Here is a 15,979-nt window from a genome sequence, read left to right on the forward strand (position 1 = left end):
AGCGGGCAGGATTGGCAGGAGCCTGCCTCTTCTCTAAAGACCCTTTTTGGGGATGCTGCTGGCTAATTGTAGCTTGCTCCCGAGGAGATTGCAGGCGGGCGCAATCTGTGTCTTGCAACTGGAGTTTAGCTCGGAATGTTAATGCCCACGTTTCAAAGCTGAAAATGGTCCCTTTGAAGGCTTGTTGGACTGATTCTCCAAAAGGGGGTCCTTGAATTTTAATGTTGGGAGAAATGCCTCTGTGTGATTTAACATATCCTTTGCTGCCGAAAGCAGTGGTAAAGGTAAAGCTTTTTTCTTGCGGGGCTGGAGGGGGAGTTAGAAGTGTTTGCGTATGTATGCCAGTGGCTCCTCTTGACCAGGTGTGGGTGGGAGGGTAGAAATAAAGCTGAAAGATACGGGTGATGGAACAGCCTAGTGGAGTCTCCCAGGCTGGGAACTGACCATTCCCTCCAGGAAGGCGTGCTTCTACAACCCAGTGGGAAAGCAGCGGCATCTCTTTGATTTGTTAATGCCTCTCTATCAGGCAAAAGGTTCTGGTGGGATTTGGACCTCAGAACCTGCAGATCCAGATTGGTTCATTCCTCTTTGTCACACGTCCCTGTGTTTGTGTGTGGGACTGCAGACAACTACAGGTGAAGGTGCACACTCACTGTTTTCCCCCAATTTCAGATTCCCCCAGTGAGATAAACGGCAACTTGGGGAGCACGCAGCTAGGGGACATACCGAATCTCTATGCTCCCACCCATTGGGGCAAACAGCAGCCCTGGAGAGCCGTGTAAACTCAGAAAAATGGCAAGTGGAGAAGCCTTAGACATCTGCTCCCTTGGAATGTGGCCTTGGATTTTATCCTATTTGGGGAGTGTGTGGAGGTGGGGAGTATTCTTGTGGCCGCTATTTGTTCATTAAAAAAAATGCTCAAGGAATTCGGCCATGGCCTCTCAGAGCCAAACTACAAGTGACGTCTCACACAGGTTGGACACTAGTCGGCTTCCCTCAAGTTTTGATGGGAAATGTAGGCACCCTGGTTTTACAGCTTGGCTCTCCATTACAGCTGCAAGACCAGGACGCCTACATTTCCCATCAAAACTTGAGGGAAGTCGACTAGTGTCCAACCTGTGTAAGATGTCACTTGTAGTTTGGCTCTCAGTGTCTTATCTGGTTGGACCCTATGACACGGTGTGCAACTGAGCTCTCCCGTTCATGCACCATGCCAGTTGTGAAGTTCAGTTTGAAGTGTTGTGAGCGCATTATAAAGTGACTGTGTTTTTCCTAGTATATTCTTTTGTTTAGACACTCTTGCCAAGAAAAGGAAACATGTGGAAACTGGAAAAGATCTTAAGTGATATACACAGGTGGACGGCTAAGGTGTGTGCTTAGGCAATTCTTGGAACGTACTTGTAACAGCTATACTTTCATCAGTGAGATGTTTTCTAATTATACTCCCCTAATTTAAAAAAAAGCCTATTCGAACCACATCTGGTCGTCTAAACTATTTACTTCTAAATCTGTAAATATTAAACTTCAAACCTTCAAAATTTATAGAAGATGATATCTAACTCCATTAAAGCTCTTTTATTGTAAGTCAAGCAAGGACTCTAGATGCTGGAAACATTGCGGACATACAGGCATGTTCCTACATTGTTGGTGGGCGTGCCCAAAGATCCACATGTCCTGGGAAAAGGTCATTACCACTATAGAAAAAGTATGTCATACAATACAGCACAATCCAGAAACAATACCATTGAACTTATGAAATAGAGCTAAGGTACCCACTTACAGAACAGATCTTATTTCATTAATGATAGCAGCCAAGATAACCATAGCCCAAAAATGGAAAAGTGACAGTATACCTACTATCAGACAATGAATGTCAGAGGTCTGGGATCTCTTAATATCGGACAAAATAACAGACCAAATAGCCCCATCAGAGAATCCTAATTATCAGTTGTTCTTTATGGAGAGATGGCTTCCCTTTTAAAACCATATTACTGAGCATCCTATTAAGGATTATACTATACCTAGCAAATATGTTGACATTAGGGTTCCCAGGAGCCTTGGGACCTCTTGTTCAATCCCAGAATGTTGTGCAGCTTCTTAGCAAATCTTTAATATATTCTTTCCTCTGTGTGGGTTTTTGCGGGAATAGAGTCTTCGGACTTTCTTAATGCTGCCTTGTCTCTGGCTTCCTGCTCCAAGGACATGCACACACTTAACAGGCAAGCATGCAGGAGAGGACGCGGCAAGAGAGCAGTTACAGGTAGAAAGCAATCCAGCCGCCTCTCCATGCATAATGACCTCCCTACCCCCGCCATTTGGGAGGTATTTTTAGCTGCAAGCAAATCTCCAGGAAAAGCTTTTGTGTACAGACACACTGGCTTCTTTGTTTGGGCTTCTGGGAATGAGGCAAGTCCTCGGAGCGGCTGTGCGAGTTCCCAGAGGCCTACCTGACACACACAACCCTTTTGAGGGATATTGGCTGCGTAGCCGACACTGGGGTTTCTTTCCATGTTCTCCCTTCTTTTGCGTGATCGAGGCCAAAAAGAATTGGGAGGGCTGGGCAGGCAGCGCGTGTTGTGTGGCCCTGGGAAGTCTTGAGTAGAGCAGGATGAGAGGGGGGAGAGAGGCTCTTGTCTCGACAGTACTTCTCTCTGTCTCCTTTTTTGTCTTTAGGAAGGTGCTTAGGACGTCCGGCCCTTGGCCCATCGCGATCCTTGCTGTTTGCTCTGACGGGCAGGGCTGTGCAGCATCTCAGGCCCAGGAAGGCCTGTTTTGGCACTCAGAGCCAAGCTACAAGTGACGCCTGACACAGGTTGGACACTTGTCAGCTTCCCTCAAGTTTTGATGGGAAATGTAGGCATCCTGGTCTTGCAGCTGTAATGGAGAGCCAAGCTGTAAAACCAGGACGCCTACATTTCCCATCAAAACTTGAGGGAAGCTGACAAGTGTCCATCCTGTGTAAGGCGTCACTTGTAGCTTAGCTCTTAGTGTCTCAAACTAGAAACCTCCCCTGAATGCAAAGCAGGTGCTCAAGGGCTGCGCCACAGCCCTTTCCTGTTACAGTAGTGATTTGCATTCATACGCACAGTGGTCAGAGAGCAGCAGTCTTTCCAACAAACCTTTTGTGGCGAGGCCTTGTTAGCTGCATTTTGCCTGTGAGAGTGGTTTGCCTCGGGCCATCCCATAAACCCTTGACAGGGTGAGACCTGAAGCAGGGACTTCCTGCAAGCGGGCTCTTAAGCCACTGCGCCGCGCCACTTTCATGCGCAGCTGGCCTGAACATGGAGCCTCTGAGTTCCCTCAGGAAAGAGAGCACACCAACCGGCGAAGCAAACTCATAAGAGACTCTTGATATCTGGGCAAAAATTGTGGGCAGCTTTATACAAAGCCTCTCAAAATTGGAGTTCTCGGGGTTTCTGGCACTGTTTATGAAGGCTGTTTTCAGCATTCCTGAATTGCCTCTTTGATGTTGCAAGGGCACTGGTTTGATTTGGGTCTGCAGGAAATCACCCCTGCAAACAACAGTCACTTGTTTTGTTTCTTAAGTACCTTCTCTATCCCACTTTTCCAAATAAAGATTTGCTCCAAGCAGGCTCTGAAGTCTCGGTTCAGATCTCACTGTGATCACAAGCTAGTTTGATGGACGTAGGCAAACATGACTCTCATCCTCGCTTTCCCCCTTTTGCTGTATGGGGAGAACAATACTGGCCTACCTTACAAGGCTGTTGTAATGATTACTGTGATAATACATGCAAAGTGCATTTGGTGTTTCGTGCACTACAAGAATGCTTACCTCCATTAAAATTCATAATTGATGCAAATAAGCCAGGAGGAGAAAGTCCAGTGTGTGAAAAACAACCATTGAGCAAAGGCACGTCGACGCCATGTCTTGCAAAATGAGAGAGGCATTCACTTTCTTCCTAGATGCCGCTGATGAAGATGTTAAGCGAGCTTCATAGGGTTGAGCGTCCCAGCAGTATAGCACAACAGCCCAGGAGGTCTCAACCTGTGTGTACCCTACCTTAAAATCTCCCTTGATTCTGCTTTCCTTCCCCCGTTACACTGTTCCATTCCTCTGATTAGTTCACAGTGCCCCATGTTCTTTTCAGGATTCTAGCTGGTTAGCTTTACAAGTCAAACCGGTTTGTTAGCCACAACACTGCATGGCTCCTGCAGTTGCCCACAATCACATAAAACACATCGCATTACTTCATCCACAAACTGCTGGCTGACTGCTTCAGGGGCAGAGGACACCGTTAGCTTGGGCCTTCTAAGTAACAGCCAGTGGATTCCCCCATAGTTCTTGTCCCTCATTTTGCTCCTGTTGTGTTGGAGAGCATAAACCAAAGTGTCCCTGGATAGCATCTGAATCTTAGAGGAGCAACAGTATTTTGAGGGTGTCCTGACTTCTAATGGTGCAGCGTCAATTCTGGTTAGTTACTTATATGAATTTTCTTATTCTCTCTAGTAAAGAGTCCAGTAGCACCTTTAAGACTAACCAACTTTATTGTAGCTTAAGCTTTTGAGAACTACAGCTCTCTTCTGTGGTTCTGACAAAGAGAGCTGTGGTTCTCGAAAGCTTATGCTACAATAAAGTTGGTTAGTTTTAAAGGAGCTACTGGACTCTACTCCTTTGCAACTGCAGACTAACACAGCTAACTCCTCTGGATCTTACCCTCTCTAGTTCCAGTGGGACTTATTATCATGTTTCCTGTCCCTATCTTGTGTATGAGTTTTGCTGTGCTATTCTGTGATGTTGGTAGTATTTTCTTTTTGCATATTGGGGGGAGGGATGTGTGTGGTTATAGATAGTTATGCTTTTGGTGGATTGGATTTTTAAAAAATATTTGAGTTGTTTGGACTGATATTTACGTAATTGTTTTTCCGTTGGCCGTCTTGAGCCCTCTGGGGGATAGCCGAGGTACAAATGGTTAAAAATAAGCCTGCCAGCCTAACCTTACATGGCTGGGGCACAGCTGGCATTGGTGGACAGCTTGGAGGGGTATTTGCTGAGCTCCGTTGCCTGGCCGAGATGCTTGGCCCATCTGCTCCCACCAGAAGTGGGGAATCACCCAATCCTTTACATTTTTTAAAATCTCATTGTGGAGGCTTAAAGGAGTATGAAAGAGTTGTATTCTGCTTATTTGTTTGTTTATTCAATTTTTATTCCGCCCTCCCCACATTTCCAGCCGTCTCAGGGCGGATTACAAAATACATAAAGGTTAAAATATATAAAACAGTTATTATAGTTAACAATTCTAAAAACATCCAATTTACACAGTTAAAATACAATTATAAATATCAACATAGCACCACAGAATTCCACTGATTTAAAACAACTTCAGAGCACCTCTGCATTAAAAGAGTTTTTAAAAATGGGGGTATTGGTGGTGGGGAGGGCCCGATCCCTCATCAACCGGCCAGGGGGGCTCTGCCTAGCACCGCCCATATGCCTGGCGGAACAGCTCCATCTTGCAGGCCCGGCGAAAGGATAACAAATCCTGCTGGGCCTTAGTCTCTTCAGACAGAGCGTTCCACCAGGCTGGGGCCAGGACCGAAAAGGCCCGGCATGGCTGGTGAAAGTTTATTTCTCCAGGAAGGGATGCTGTGCACGAGAAGGCAGAATGCTGGGAGGGGGGCGTGGCATCTCTTGCCCTGCCTCCCTCTCCAAACCTTTGAGCCACCCTGCACGGGGACACCCCAAAAGGCCTCTTTGCACCTCTTGATACACTGGTGGATATGGAAGCAGGCAGGCAGTTGGATGCTCTGAGGCTGTTCAGGATCAGGTAGAGAAAGTCCCGCACAGACAAGGCTCCTTTTCAGAAGAGTGCTCCGACCAACTTTTTTTGTTTACGTGTTAACTTCCAGGTAGCAGGAAAGTTACCGGCTCTTTTTAATTAGCCAAACTGTCCAGCCTCCTCCGTTCTGCAAACATACCTTTGATCCATGCAGGACCCCAAGAAACCTTGTTGGTTTCTTCACAACAAGTGCTCGTGCTAGAAGGGCTCTCTCTTTAGCAAACAGTGTCCTGTTGTAAACGTTGTAAGTAAACGCCGGCTTCCAGAATACCAGGTTAACAAGAGTGCCGCAACCTTGGCAGGCAGCTGGCTAGAATTCACCCGTCTGCCCATGGTAGGCTTTGGTGTGGTTTGAAGCAGTCAGTCTTCATGCCTTCCAGTAACACTTTTTCTTTCTCTGTAAAGAGGTTGCTGTAACAGAGAAAACGTGTTCCTAGTGCCAGATCTTGGCTTAACCTTCCTGCTGTGCCAGTTTTATTGTGCATGTAGCTGTCCCGGCAAACAGGGCTTCTCCCTTGTTCTCCCTAATGTGTCGAACCTGTGGGCAGCACCTTTCTACAGCCCCCAGCTGTTGAAGGACGACCTCTTCCACCTTGAGTTTGTCCAGTTTCCTTTTAAAGCCTTCAGTCCCAGTTGCCACAGCCACATCTAGTGGCAGTGAGTCCCGCAAGACAGTAATTCTTCACACAATGAACAAGAATCCCTTGTCTGCCCTGAATCTGCTGCCCATTAATTGCACTGGATAACTCCAAAATTCTAGTGTTACGAGGCAGAAAAAGCTCTTTTGGCTTTCTCCATACTGTACATAATTTTATAAACTTCTTTCATCTGCTTTTTCTAAACTATGCTCCCTTATGTCAGTGTTCAAGAATGTTGAATAAATCCAGTGAAATAAGTTTGTTTTATTTACTTTTTTTATGCCCCACCTTTTTTCTTAATGGGGGGACCCCTAGAGGTTTGCATCATTCTCTTCTCTCTCTTATCCTCGCAACAGCCCTATCAGTTAGGTTACGCTGACGGTGGAGGGACTGGCCCAAGGTCACCCAGCAAATTCCCATGCCAGAATGGGGTTTCAAACCTGGTCTCCCTAGTTCACTGCTGTAACCACTACACTACACTATTCACTTTGCTTGGCTGGCTAGCCTGTTCTGCCCCCCCCCCTCCGTGTGTGCTTACTTGATTGTGGAATACAAAACTCTGAGAAGCTGTGCTTCTTTGCCTAAAGGAGATTAACACTTAAAACAGCTTAATCAATTGATTTATGGTATTTATTAGCCGCTGCCTCCAAAAGGCGCTTGCAGAATCTGACAATAAAAGATTGGAAGATAAACACAAAACAGTACTATAAAATACACAAAACAATACCGCAAAAGAGATTATAAAACAGCAAGGTAGAAGATGTGATGAAATCAATTCAGCAAATAGCAATTGATGCATCAAGCACAAAATGTTAACCATGGGGTGGGCTGAATTACGCCCACCTGGGGTAATGGGGACGTTCATGCAGCCCAGCCACTTGCATGCTTGCCCCCACAGAGGCACAATCTATTATCCACTTCTACAGGAGCAAGCAGTCGTCTCTAAGGATGTCCCAAGATGGGCTGTGGCGCTGTCTTGAATAGCTTTGGGACAAGCCAGTCTTTCCAACTAAAGGCACACATGCGATTGAAAAGCTGCTGCTTATCACCACCTAGTGGCCAAATGGGATATTAGGCAAACCAGTCTGATGTAAGATTTGGGAATTCATCCATCCAGCTTCCGTTTTTCCTGCTATCTTTAAATGCTGTGCCTCTGTATCAAAGATATAGGCAATGGACTAGGGCACCTAATAATGATTCAGATAAGATAATAAATGGCTCATGCAGCCAAGGGTTTTGCTTTGCAGTGTAATCTGGCAGGGGATGCCCTGTGCAAAGAAGTGTAGAACACCCCAGGCAGGAGAGAGGTGGCTGCTCCAAGCAGTGTAGCCACTTGATCTGTTTTACAGTTCTACCTGGGAGGGGGCCTGCTGAATGTCTGAACGCTCCCCCAAACCTGGAACTGGCCCTGTTGGCGAGATATATTAGCGTATGTATTTCTGCTCTTCTTTCCTATGAATCCAGCACTGTTAATTTGCATGTCCTGACCTATAAGCTTTCCCCCAATGTATAGAATAGTCCACTTTGGCATTTCAAGGCGTCGGCTGTAATGCTTTGACCCTGCTTGTGCTGTGCATATGTACACACCTGTCTGTTACCTATCCAGGGGAGAGTGTGTTCTTGACAGTTACTGTTGCTATGAAGAATGTTACCATGAATGAGTAGAATCCAGCCCGGACTTTTCCTTCTGTCTCTCAGAAATAAGCAGAGAGCTCAAGTTTGGCCGTCTGCCACTGGCTACTGGTTCACCTCCCTTCCTGTCTTTGTTTTCACAGGATTCCTGACGGCTGGTGAGCACACCTTTCCCTTCCAGTTCCTGCTGCCAGGTATGGAGAAGTTCCTTCTACTTCTCAGATGGCGATTGTACTGTGATGTCAGACTCCCTGTTGATTTAATACCCCCTTCACCATGTTCCAAAGGTGATCGATGCAGAGTCGTATCCTACAAACACATTTTTTAAAAAGCGTTTCAGTCAAACACTCTGATGCAGGCTTCAGCCCCAAAGGCCTCTCAAGCAGTTGGGAAACCTGTGATAAGTTGAAGAGCATTTTATAAAAAATCAACAACCTAGGACGGCTATTAATTATTTTTTGTGTTCATGCTCATTGACAGTCCTAAAGTGTGTTTTGTGTTTATTGATGGCTAATACATGGTTCAAATAAAAATAAGTTTCAATAATACATTGTAAGCCTCCTTGAGCACCTTTGGAAGAAAAGTGGGCAATAAATAAATAAATAAACATACAAATAATTAAACACTGCACTAATTGGGCATTCCCTTGCCCCTTCCTCACTTGGAGGAAGAGTGGGGTATCATGTTGGAGCTTGTGTGGTCTATGTGTTAGAGGGCTGGGTTGAAGCGGGGAGCCCTGGGTTCAAATCCCTATTCACATTATGAAGCTCAGTGAGTAGCCTCAGCCTGTTGCCTTTTAAGCTACCTCACAGGGTTGGTGTGAGGGAGAGAACCATGCATGTCACCCTAAGCTACGTGGAAGAAAGATAGAATGGAAGTATAAATCAATAGCACAGATGCCACAACTGAAACGTCTGTCGATACAGAGAATCTAAATTCTGGTACAGAACTTGTCCTTTTCCTTTGCTGAGGAAATACTCAGGGCTGTGTTGTTGGCAAGCTGTCTTGGCTTTCTGCCCTCACCTGTTTTTCTTCCTTCAAAACCAGCTTCAGCCCCTACATCCTTCGAAGGGCCCTTTGGGAAAGTTGTACACCAGGTCAAGGCTGTGATAGAGACCCCGAGGTTCTCCAAGGACCACAAGTGCAGCAAGATCTTCTATGTTCTTTGCCCTCTGAACCTCAATGATATTCCTGAAATTGAGGTAAGGGCAGGTGGGGAATGCGTGTGTCTAACTTGCTTCAGTTATACCTTCTCCTTGTCTCTCTCAGTTTTGCTTTTAAACTAGGGTAACAGTGGGGGATTCCCTGACCTGGATAGCCCAGGAGAGCCTGATCTCCTCAGATCTCAGAAGCTAAGCAGGGTCAGCCTTGGTTAGTACTTGGCTGGGAGACCTCCAGTGAAGACCAGGGTTGCAGAGGCAGGCAATGGCAAACCAGCTGTGTTCATCTCTTGCCATGAAAACCTCACCAGGGGTCGCCATAAGTCAGCTATGACTTGATGGTGCTTTCCTCCACCATCAACAGTGTGGGACAGGGTTGCCTAGGGAGTAGATCCTATGGAGGGGAGGCACCCCAGCAGGGTGTAATGCCATAGAGTTCCCCCTTCAAAGCTGCCATGTCTTCCAAGACCCCTGATCTCTTTTGACTGTAGATTCTGGGACATTTGCAGGCCTCGCCTGGAGGTTGGCCACCCTAGTATGGGTGGGAAAGAGTCAACCCCCATCCCTCGTGTTGCAGCACTGATCTATTCCCCCTCCCCCCACTTCACACCTGCTGTTTCAGGCTAAACAACGTGGAGGAATCTAGTCATGTATCCCCAGCCCAATGTGTACTTTGACCTTAATATAAATGCATACCCAATATAGTAACTAAGGGCACTAGAGGGCACTAAGAAGTCTCTGGGAAGTGAAGGCAAATAAAGGCTGCTTTCCCCACATGTACAGTGGGAAGCCCCCATGATACTTGGAAGCGTCTAGATGACGATGTGCCTAATTTGGCTTCTGGGTTATTTTGTTTTTTTCCCCTTTGAGCCAGGTTTAAAACACATTCAGGTTAATTTGGCTCAAAAGGGAAACTGCGGAGGGGCTGCAGGCAGAGAATTCGCCAGCCATCACTCGTGGGAGAGGGGGCAGAGCTAAGCTTTACATCTCTTCTCCCTTTTTAAAGGGTCTTTCCCCACTTTCTCAGCTGATCTGCCCTATAACCTTGCATTGGGTTTTGGTAGGGAAAGGAAAAGGGAGGGGAAGGAAAGGGGTTTCCTGGCTGCTTGGTATGTGTGTGCTGAAAATTACTATTCTGTCTGTGTAGATGAGAAAAAGGGGAGGAAGTGGGAGGGCAGGAGCACAAGCAGGGTTGCGTATGCGTGGATGCCATTCCTGCCCTGGCACATCTTCGCACCAATGTGGTAGAAGCAGCCAAAGACCCAGAGGCCTGGAGTCTTGAGACTGTCTTTAATAGAGAGACCACATATGTCATTTTTATCCCTGAGCGCGCTTATCCTTGCGTTGCTTCTCTGTAGCAGGTGAACACTGCATCAGTCACCAAGAAGTTCAGCTACAAGCTCGTAAAAACGGGCAACGTGATTGTGAGAGCGACTGCAGACCTCAAGGGCTACGTGGTGGGGCAGGTCATTCACCTGCAAACAGACATTGAGAACAAATCAGGCCGCGACACGGGCACTGTTGTGGCCAGTCTCATCCAGGTAAGAGAGACTGAACCTGGGAACTTTTAGATGCATAGTAGGTGCTCTACTACAGTCCATAGCACTTTGGCTTTGCAAAGTGACGTTTGAACCCAGGACATCTTTGCTCATAGCTTACAAATTTAGCTACATTTTTGCACCAGGTCTTGGTAGCCAGTAGCATTTTGACCTCTAGGACAACTGAGAGAACCAGTTTAGTGTAGTGGTTAAGAGCAGCAGGACTCTAATCTGGAGAACTGGGTTTGATTTTTGGGTCGGTCACAGCTCTCTGGAGCTCTCTCAGCCCCACCCACCTCACAGGGTGATGCTGTGGAGATGATAATGACATATTTGTAAATTGTTCTGAGTGGCCATTAAGTTGTCCTGAAGGGTGGTATATAAATCGATGATGATGATGATGATGATGATGATGATGATGATTCCTGGACATCACTTATATGGCTTCCCTCATTTGCCCAGTTCAGTATTTCACAGATACAGGATGGGACTGGGTTGAGACCTTATGGGTGAAAAATACTTTTCTGGGATGGATGCCCCCTCCAGTCCAGTCATCTGTTCCCAATATCATCCAGCTGTATCTGGAGAACTCTGGCAGGTCACAAAGATGATACAGGGCCTTTCCCCAGCATTTGGTACTCTTTAAGAGATCCTACCCCTGAATATGGAGGTTCCACTTGGTTCACCATGCCTAATGACTGTTCGTGGGCCAGTCCTCCATAAATTTTGCCTACAGTAGGAAAAGTGGGAGGGGATCCTGGTGGTTCCCTTCAGGGATGGAGAATTGCTAATGCAGAAGAAGCTGCACCTTTGGGTAACTAATATTCGGTTCTGGATTGTCCGAGGAATCAGTTTTATAGCTGCCACTTGGGATCCACCGGAGAGGTCAGGGATAGGCACAAGACCAGTGGGGCTGGATTAACTTTAGTGAGGGTTTTGCCCCTAACAGTTTGGGTCTTTTGTCCTGCCGGCCAACTTTTGTTACCCAAGTTAGCTGTAGACTGTGCCTTGCGCTTGAACAGTGGCTTTCTTGAGCAGTTAAGACCAGGCACAGGTGGCTTCTGCAAACAAAGTGAAGGGTGGGATTTTTTTGCCCTTTTTCCTCTCTTTTCAGAAAGTTGCCTATAAATCCAAGCGGTGGATTTATGACCTGAGGACCATCGCGGAGGTAGAAGGCTCGGCTGTGAAGGCGTGGAAGCACGCCGAATGGAAGGAGCAGATCCTTGTCCCAGCGCTGCCGCAGTCCGTCCTGCAGGGCTGTAGCCTCATTCACATCGACTACTACATCCAGGTGAGGCTGCTGTCTGGCCTAGGTGGAGTGGTTATGTTTCACGGCTAGGCCTTGGGCCTGTGGCCATCCCCTAGTCCGAGACTGCCCAAAGAATTCCTGTGTGCCATAAGCCATCCAGGTCCTCTTCCCCAAAGCCTTCTGGCAGGAGCCCCAGCAAATGTGCTCTTGTGGGCCACACAGGCAGCTCCCTAAGTTGACTAGGTAAGCGGCAGGCAAAGCCCTGTTTATCCCAACCAGGAAGCACGCTGTTCAAAGGGGCCGAGCCAGTTGCCACATGCAGAACATTGCATAGAATTCCTGATTAAACCATGACACAGAGTGCGTGGGGAAAAAATGATTTACCTTGTCTCTTCTTCTCCCTACCCCCAAACTTCTCCGTTTCTTTAGGTTTCCTTGAAGTCTCCAGAAGTTTCTGTCGCCCTCCCTATTTATATAGGCAACATTGCTGTGAACAGAATTCCTTTAAGTCCGTCCCGGTCAGTCCCCCACATTGTCTCGCCAGTGGTTCCGAGCGCCCCTCCAGAAGACGAGGAGGCTGCCGGCGGCCAACACCCCATGGATAATGTTTCCATTCCCACAAAAAGCCATTCCCAGCAGCAGCCCTTCAGCTACGCACCGGGCTTAAACTTCCAAGAGGCAAGGCTGGACTCCGAACAGACAGGCTCCCCGAACCATCCCACGCTTTGCCTGTCCACAGGAGCGACCGTTCCATATTTTGCTGAGGGTACAGTGGTCCCAGTCCCCACAGCCAGTTCCCTCATCTTGCCTCCAGAGTACAGCACCTGGGGATATCCATACGGTAAGCAGGGTCTCCAGTTGCAGAGGGAAGCTTTCCAGGGCCTGTAACTGTGTGATAGAACTTACCCCCTCCATTTCTTTAGGTTCCCCTGAAGTCTCCAGTGGTTTGTGTCGCTGTCCCTATTCATTTCGGCAACATTGCTGTCAACAGAGTTCCTCTAATTCCACCCCCAACGGTTCCCCACAGTCCCTTGCCAGTGTTTGCGAGTGTGCCCTCAGAAGACACGGATGCCGAATTTCTCCTTTGCAAACAGAAGGCTTTAAATCTAATCTTTGGCATCTCCACCTGAAGTAGCAGGTTTGGGAAAAAGATTCGAGACCCTGGAGAGCCGCTGCTAGTCAGAATAGATAATAGACCAGTGGTCTAATAACTCGATGCTTCAAGTGTTCATAGCGCGTCACTTGACATCTCTTGGGAGGGGTCATACGCATGGTAGGAGAGTATGCAGAAGGTCCCAGATTCAGCCTTAGGTACCAGTTCTGGGGAAAACCTGGAGAGCCACTGCGACTCAAAATAGGCCGTGGTGAGCTAGGTGGACCACTGATACGAGTATTGAAGAAAATTTCATACGCTTATGTGACTTGGTCGCTTTGCGGTGGGTGTGAAAATTTTTAAGGCTGCTGCGAAAGTGCTGGTGGCAGCAGCAGTTTCCGAGAATGTAGTGTTTTATCTTCTATTCTCTGGATTGATTGGGCTGGAGGGAGAAAGTAGCTCGCCTGGCTGTTTTTTTTTTAATCGGTCTCATTTTCCCTCTTTTTCAGAGGCACCTCCTTCCTATGAACAAAGTTGCAGTAGTGCTAACTCCAGTCTGAGTAACGGCAACTAGTCTCTGGCTTAGACTCCATCTGGCTTATCAAGGGTTGGGGGAGGACAGCACAAAAGCATCGCCCAGCAGGGCAGGGTCCTCGAAGATCCCCGGCTGCCACTCACCTGCCTCGTGGAGAATGCCTTGCACGACGGTCTCTGTTCTAGTACTGTACAGTTCACCATCTTCCTTGCTGCTTTACTATCTGAGCACCTGTGATGCCTTACCTGAAATGCTACCGAGTCGTCTGGTATGAATGGAGTGTGGATTGTGTGTGTGTGTGTGTGTATATATATATATATGTTTGTGTGTGTGTGTGTGTGTATTTTTGAGTGCCACTCTTTATCTACTGTGTGCTAACTGGAATGGATATGGCAAAGTCTCGATTTTTTTTAAAGAAACTTTTAAGGTGGACTAACACGTTTTTCTTAGTCTCCCTCACCTCTGGATGCTTGTTGAAAGAGCCGTGTTTGTCCCAAAGCAGTTGTGTTCACCCTATAGAGAGCGACGGCAATAGTTCAGGCAGGGTACCGCTGATTAACATTCCTATGGCATGGAGTGAGTGCAGGATTCCTCCTTCAGGGAAGTGCAAAACAATGAATTGAGAGGAGTGTTGGCTGAATAGTTTTGTTTTTGTTTTAAGCTGAGTATTGGTCTGTCACAGAGCTTGCACGAGAGCAATCTTCCTCTAAAAGATCCAAGATGAGGAGTGTACTTTTCCCCCCTGAGGGGATAGACTGTTCAGCAGTTTTAAAAATGGATCTTAATCTTTTTTTATGGCATTGAGATAGCATGACCTTGCCCACCTGCCCAAGGCCTTCTGGCAGCTTGTGGTGGGCTGGCCCAGGTCGACTTCAAAATGCCTCTCCAGGCTTTCCTTTCGAGTGCTAGAAGACGCTGCTCTTGACTGCCTCTCCTCCCGAAATCACTGCAGCTTTGAACTGGTTGGAAACTGCCGACAATCAAGATTCTGTCCTAATTCTACCTCTGAATTCTCTCCCGAGGAATAAGCCTGGACATGGAGGGGTTGAGGAGGGGACTTTTTTAAAATAAAGAGAAAAATATCCTTTTATAAAATAAAATTTTAAAAAATTGTTCCTTCAGACCAGAAAACCTGTTCTCCAGCGAAAGACCCCCCCCAAACGCACTCTTTATATTGTGTGCAATACCTTCTCTGCCTGAATGCTCCTGCTGTTTACATCCCGGTGCTATCTGGCTGAGAGGGAATGGCCAGCCAGGTTCTTTCCCAAGTGGAAACAGCTCCAGCTGCTTCTCAGAAGGGCGCCTTCCAAAGCGAGAGTGGGCCTGTTCCAGAGGCAAGCCGTGTCCTGGAGCCCAAAGACAATCTCAAGGCTGGCTTCTGATCATAGCTGGCCAGCTTAAATGCTGCCCTTTCTGCTTGCAAGCTGTTGTAGCGATGCTGTCGGCCTGACTTTGTCATTAGAACTCCAGGCATGTAATTGGCCTTCAACAAACAGCTTGTGTAAGGGGGAGGGGGATGCAGTAAAACTGGACGGGTGCCACAGTGCTGGGCAAGTGGGTTAACTCCCCCCACCCCACACACACATTCACAACACACATTCGATTTCCTTTATTGGAAATGCCTTGATTCCCTGATAGGGGAAGAGCGGACAGGTATCCAGAACAGCATTTTAGGGGCAAATGATACACTGGGATTTCTGATCATGGGACTCCAGTATGGTGTGGTTTGGCCCTGAGAACAAAAGCCCCCTTTTGGGGTCTGCTGATCTCTTGCAAAGTCCCTCCAGAGGTGCTGTGCAGTCAACCCCTCCTCTTCTCGCCAACATAGGCAGAAATTCGACACTTTCCTGCACCATCTGTTTCTAAAGACGATTCTCTCTTCTTTTTTTTTTGGTCTGTGTGTCCATTTTGATCAACTTGTTTTAATGTTAAAATTTCAAACACAAATTTTAATGTATTTAATAAATTATTCTGAAAAAATCAGAACAATGCTTGTATGTGTGTGTGTGTGTTTTCCCTTTGCTGGTTTGATTAAATCCTTCCCCCCCCCACACCAAAATCCTGGGGAGATTGTGTCTTTTAGGGTGACTGCCACATTGTGTCTTTTAGGGTGACTCCCCCACCCCCTCAAGGGATAAAACTATAGTAAAGTATCCACGGAATCCCACTCTAAATGAATAAAACTGTTCATTCATTTAAAGATTTTTTTAAAAAATAGAGAACACTGATCAACCAGGTTTTATAATAGCAGGAAAAGACTCATACAAGCATTATGAGTTCAAGGAAATCTTGAGTAATTGAAGACAAGAGATAGGAACTATTACTCAGCCAAAAGC

At 47.0% G+C, this 15,979-nt stretch overlaps 1 protein-coding gene across 2 annotated transcripts in view; it reads left to right on the top strand.

Annotated features, from left to right (window-relative positions):
• The window catches only part of ARRDC1 (arrestin domain containing 1), a 58,198-nt gene extending 42,584 nt beyond the window's left edge, over positions 1 to 15,614 (top strand). The window contains exons 3-9 of one of the 2 annotated variants that reach the window (XM_054998411.1): positions 8,212 to 8,262; positions 9,116 to 9,270; positions 10,587 to 10,769; positions 11,881 to 12,057; positions 12,445 to 12,856; positions 12,939 to 13,153; positions 13,618 to 13,661. In XM_054998411.1, the coding sequence (XP_054854386.1) occupies positions 8,212 to 8,262; positions 9,116 to 9,270; positions 10,587 to 10,769; positions 11,881 to 12,057; positions 12,445 to 12,856; positions 12,939 to 13,150 (1,190 nt within the window). In that variant the 3' untranslated portion in view covers positions 13,151 to 13,153; positions 13,618 to 13,661. Of the gene's footprint in view, positions 1 to 8,211; positions 8,263 to 9,115; positions 9,271 to 10,586; positions 10,770 to 11,880; positions 12,058 to 12,444; positions 12,857 to 12,938; positions 13,154 to 13,617 lie in introns of both variants that reach the window. The other variant, XM_054998412.1, reaches the window with a different exon arrangement.
• Positions 15,615 to 15,979: the final 365 nt, after the last annotated feature.

The sequence above is a fragment of the Eublepharis macularius genome, chromosome 14, assembly GCF_028583425.1.
Source record: "Eublepharis macularius isolate TG4126 chromosome 14, MPM_Emac_v1.0, whole genome shotgun sequence".
NCBI classification, from domain to species: Eukaryota; Metazoa; Chordata; class Lepidosauria; order Squamata; family Eublepharidae; genus Eublepharis; species Eublepharis macularius.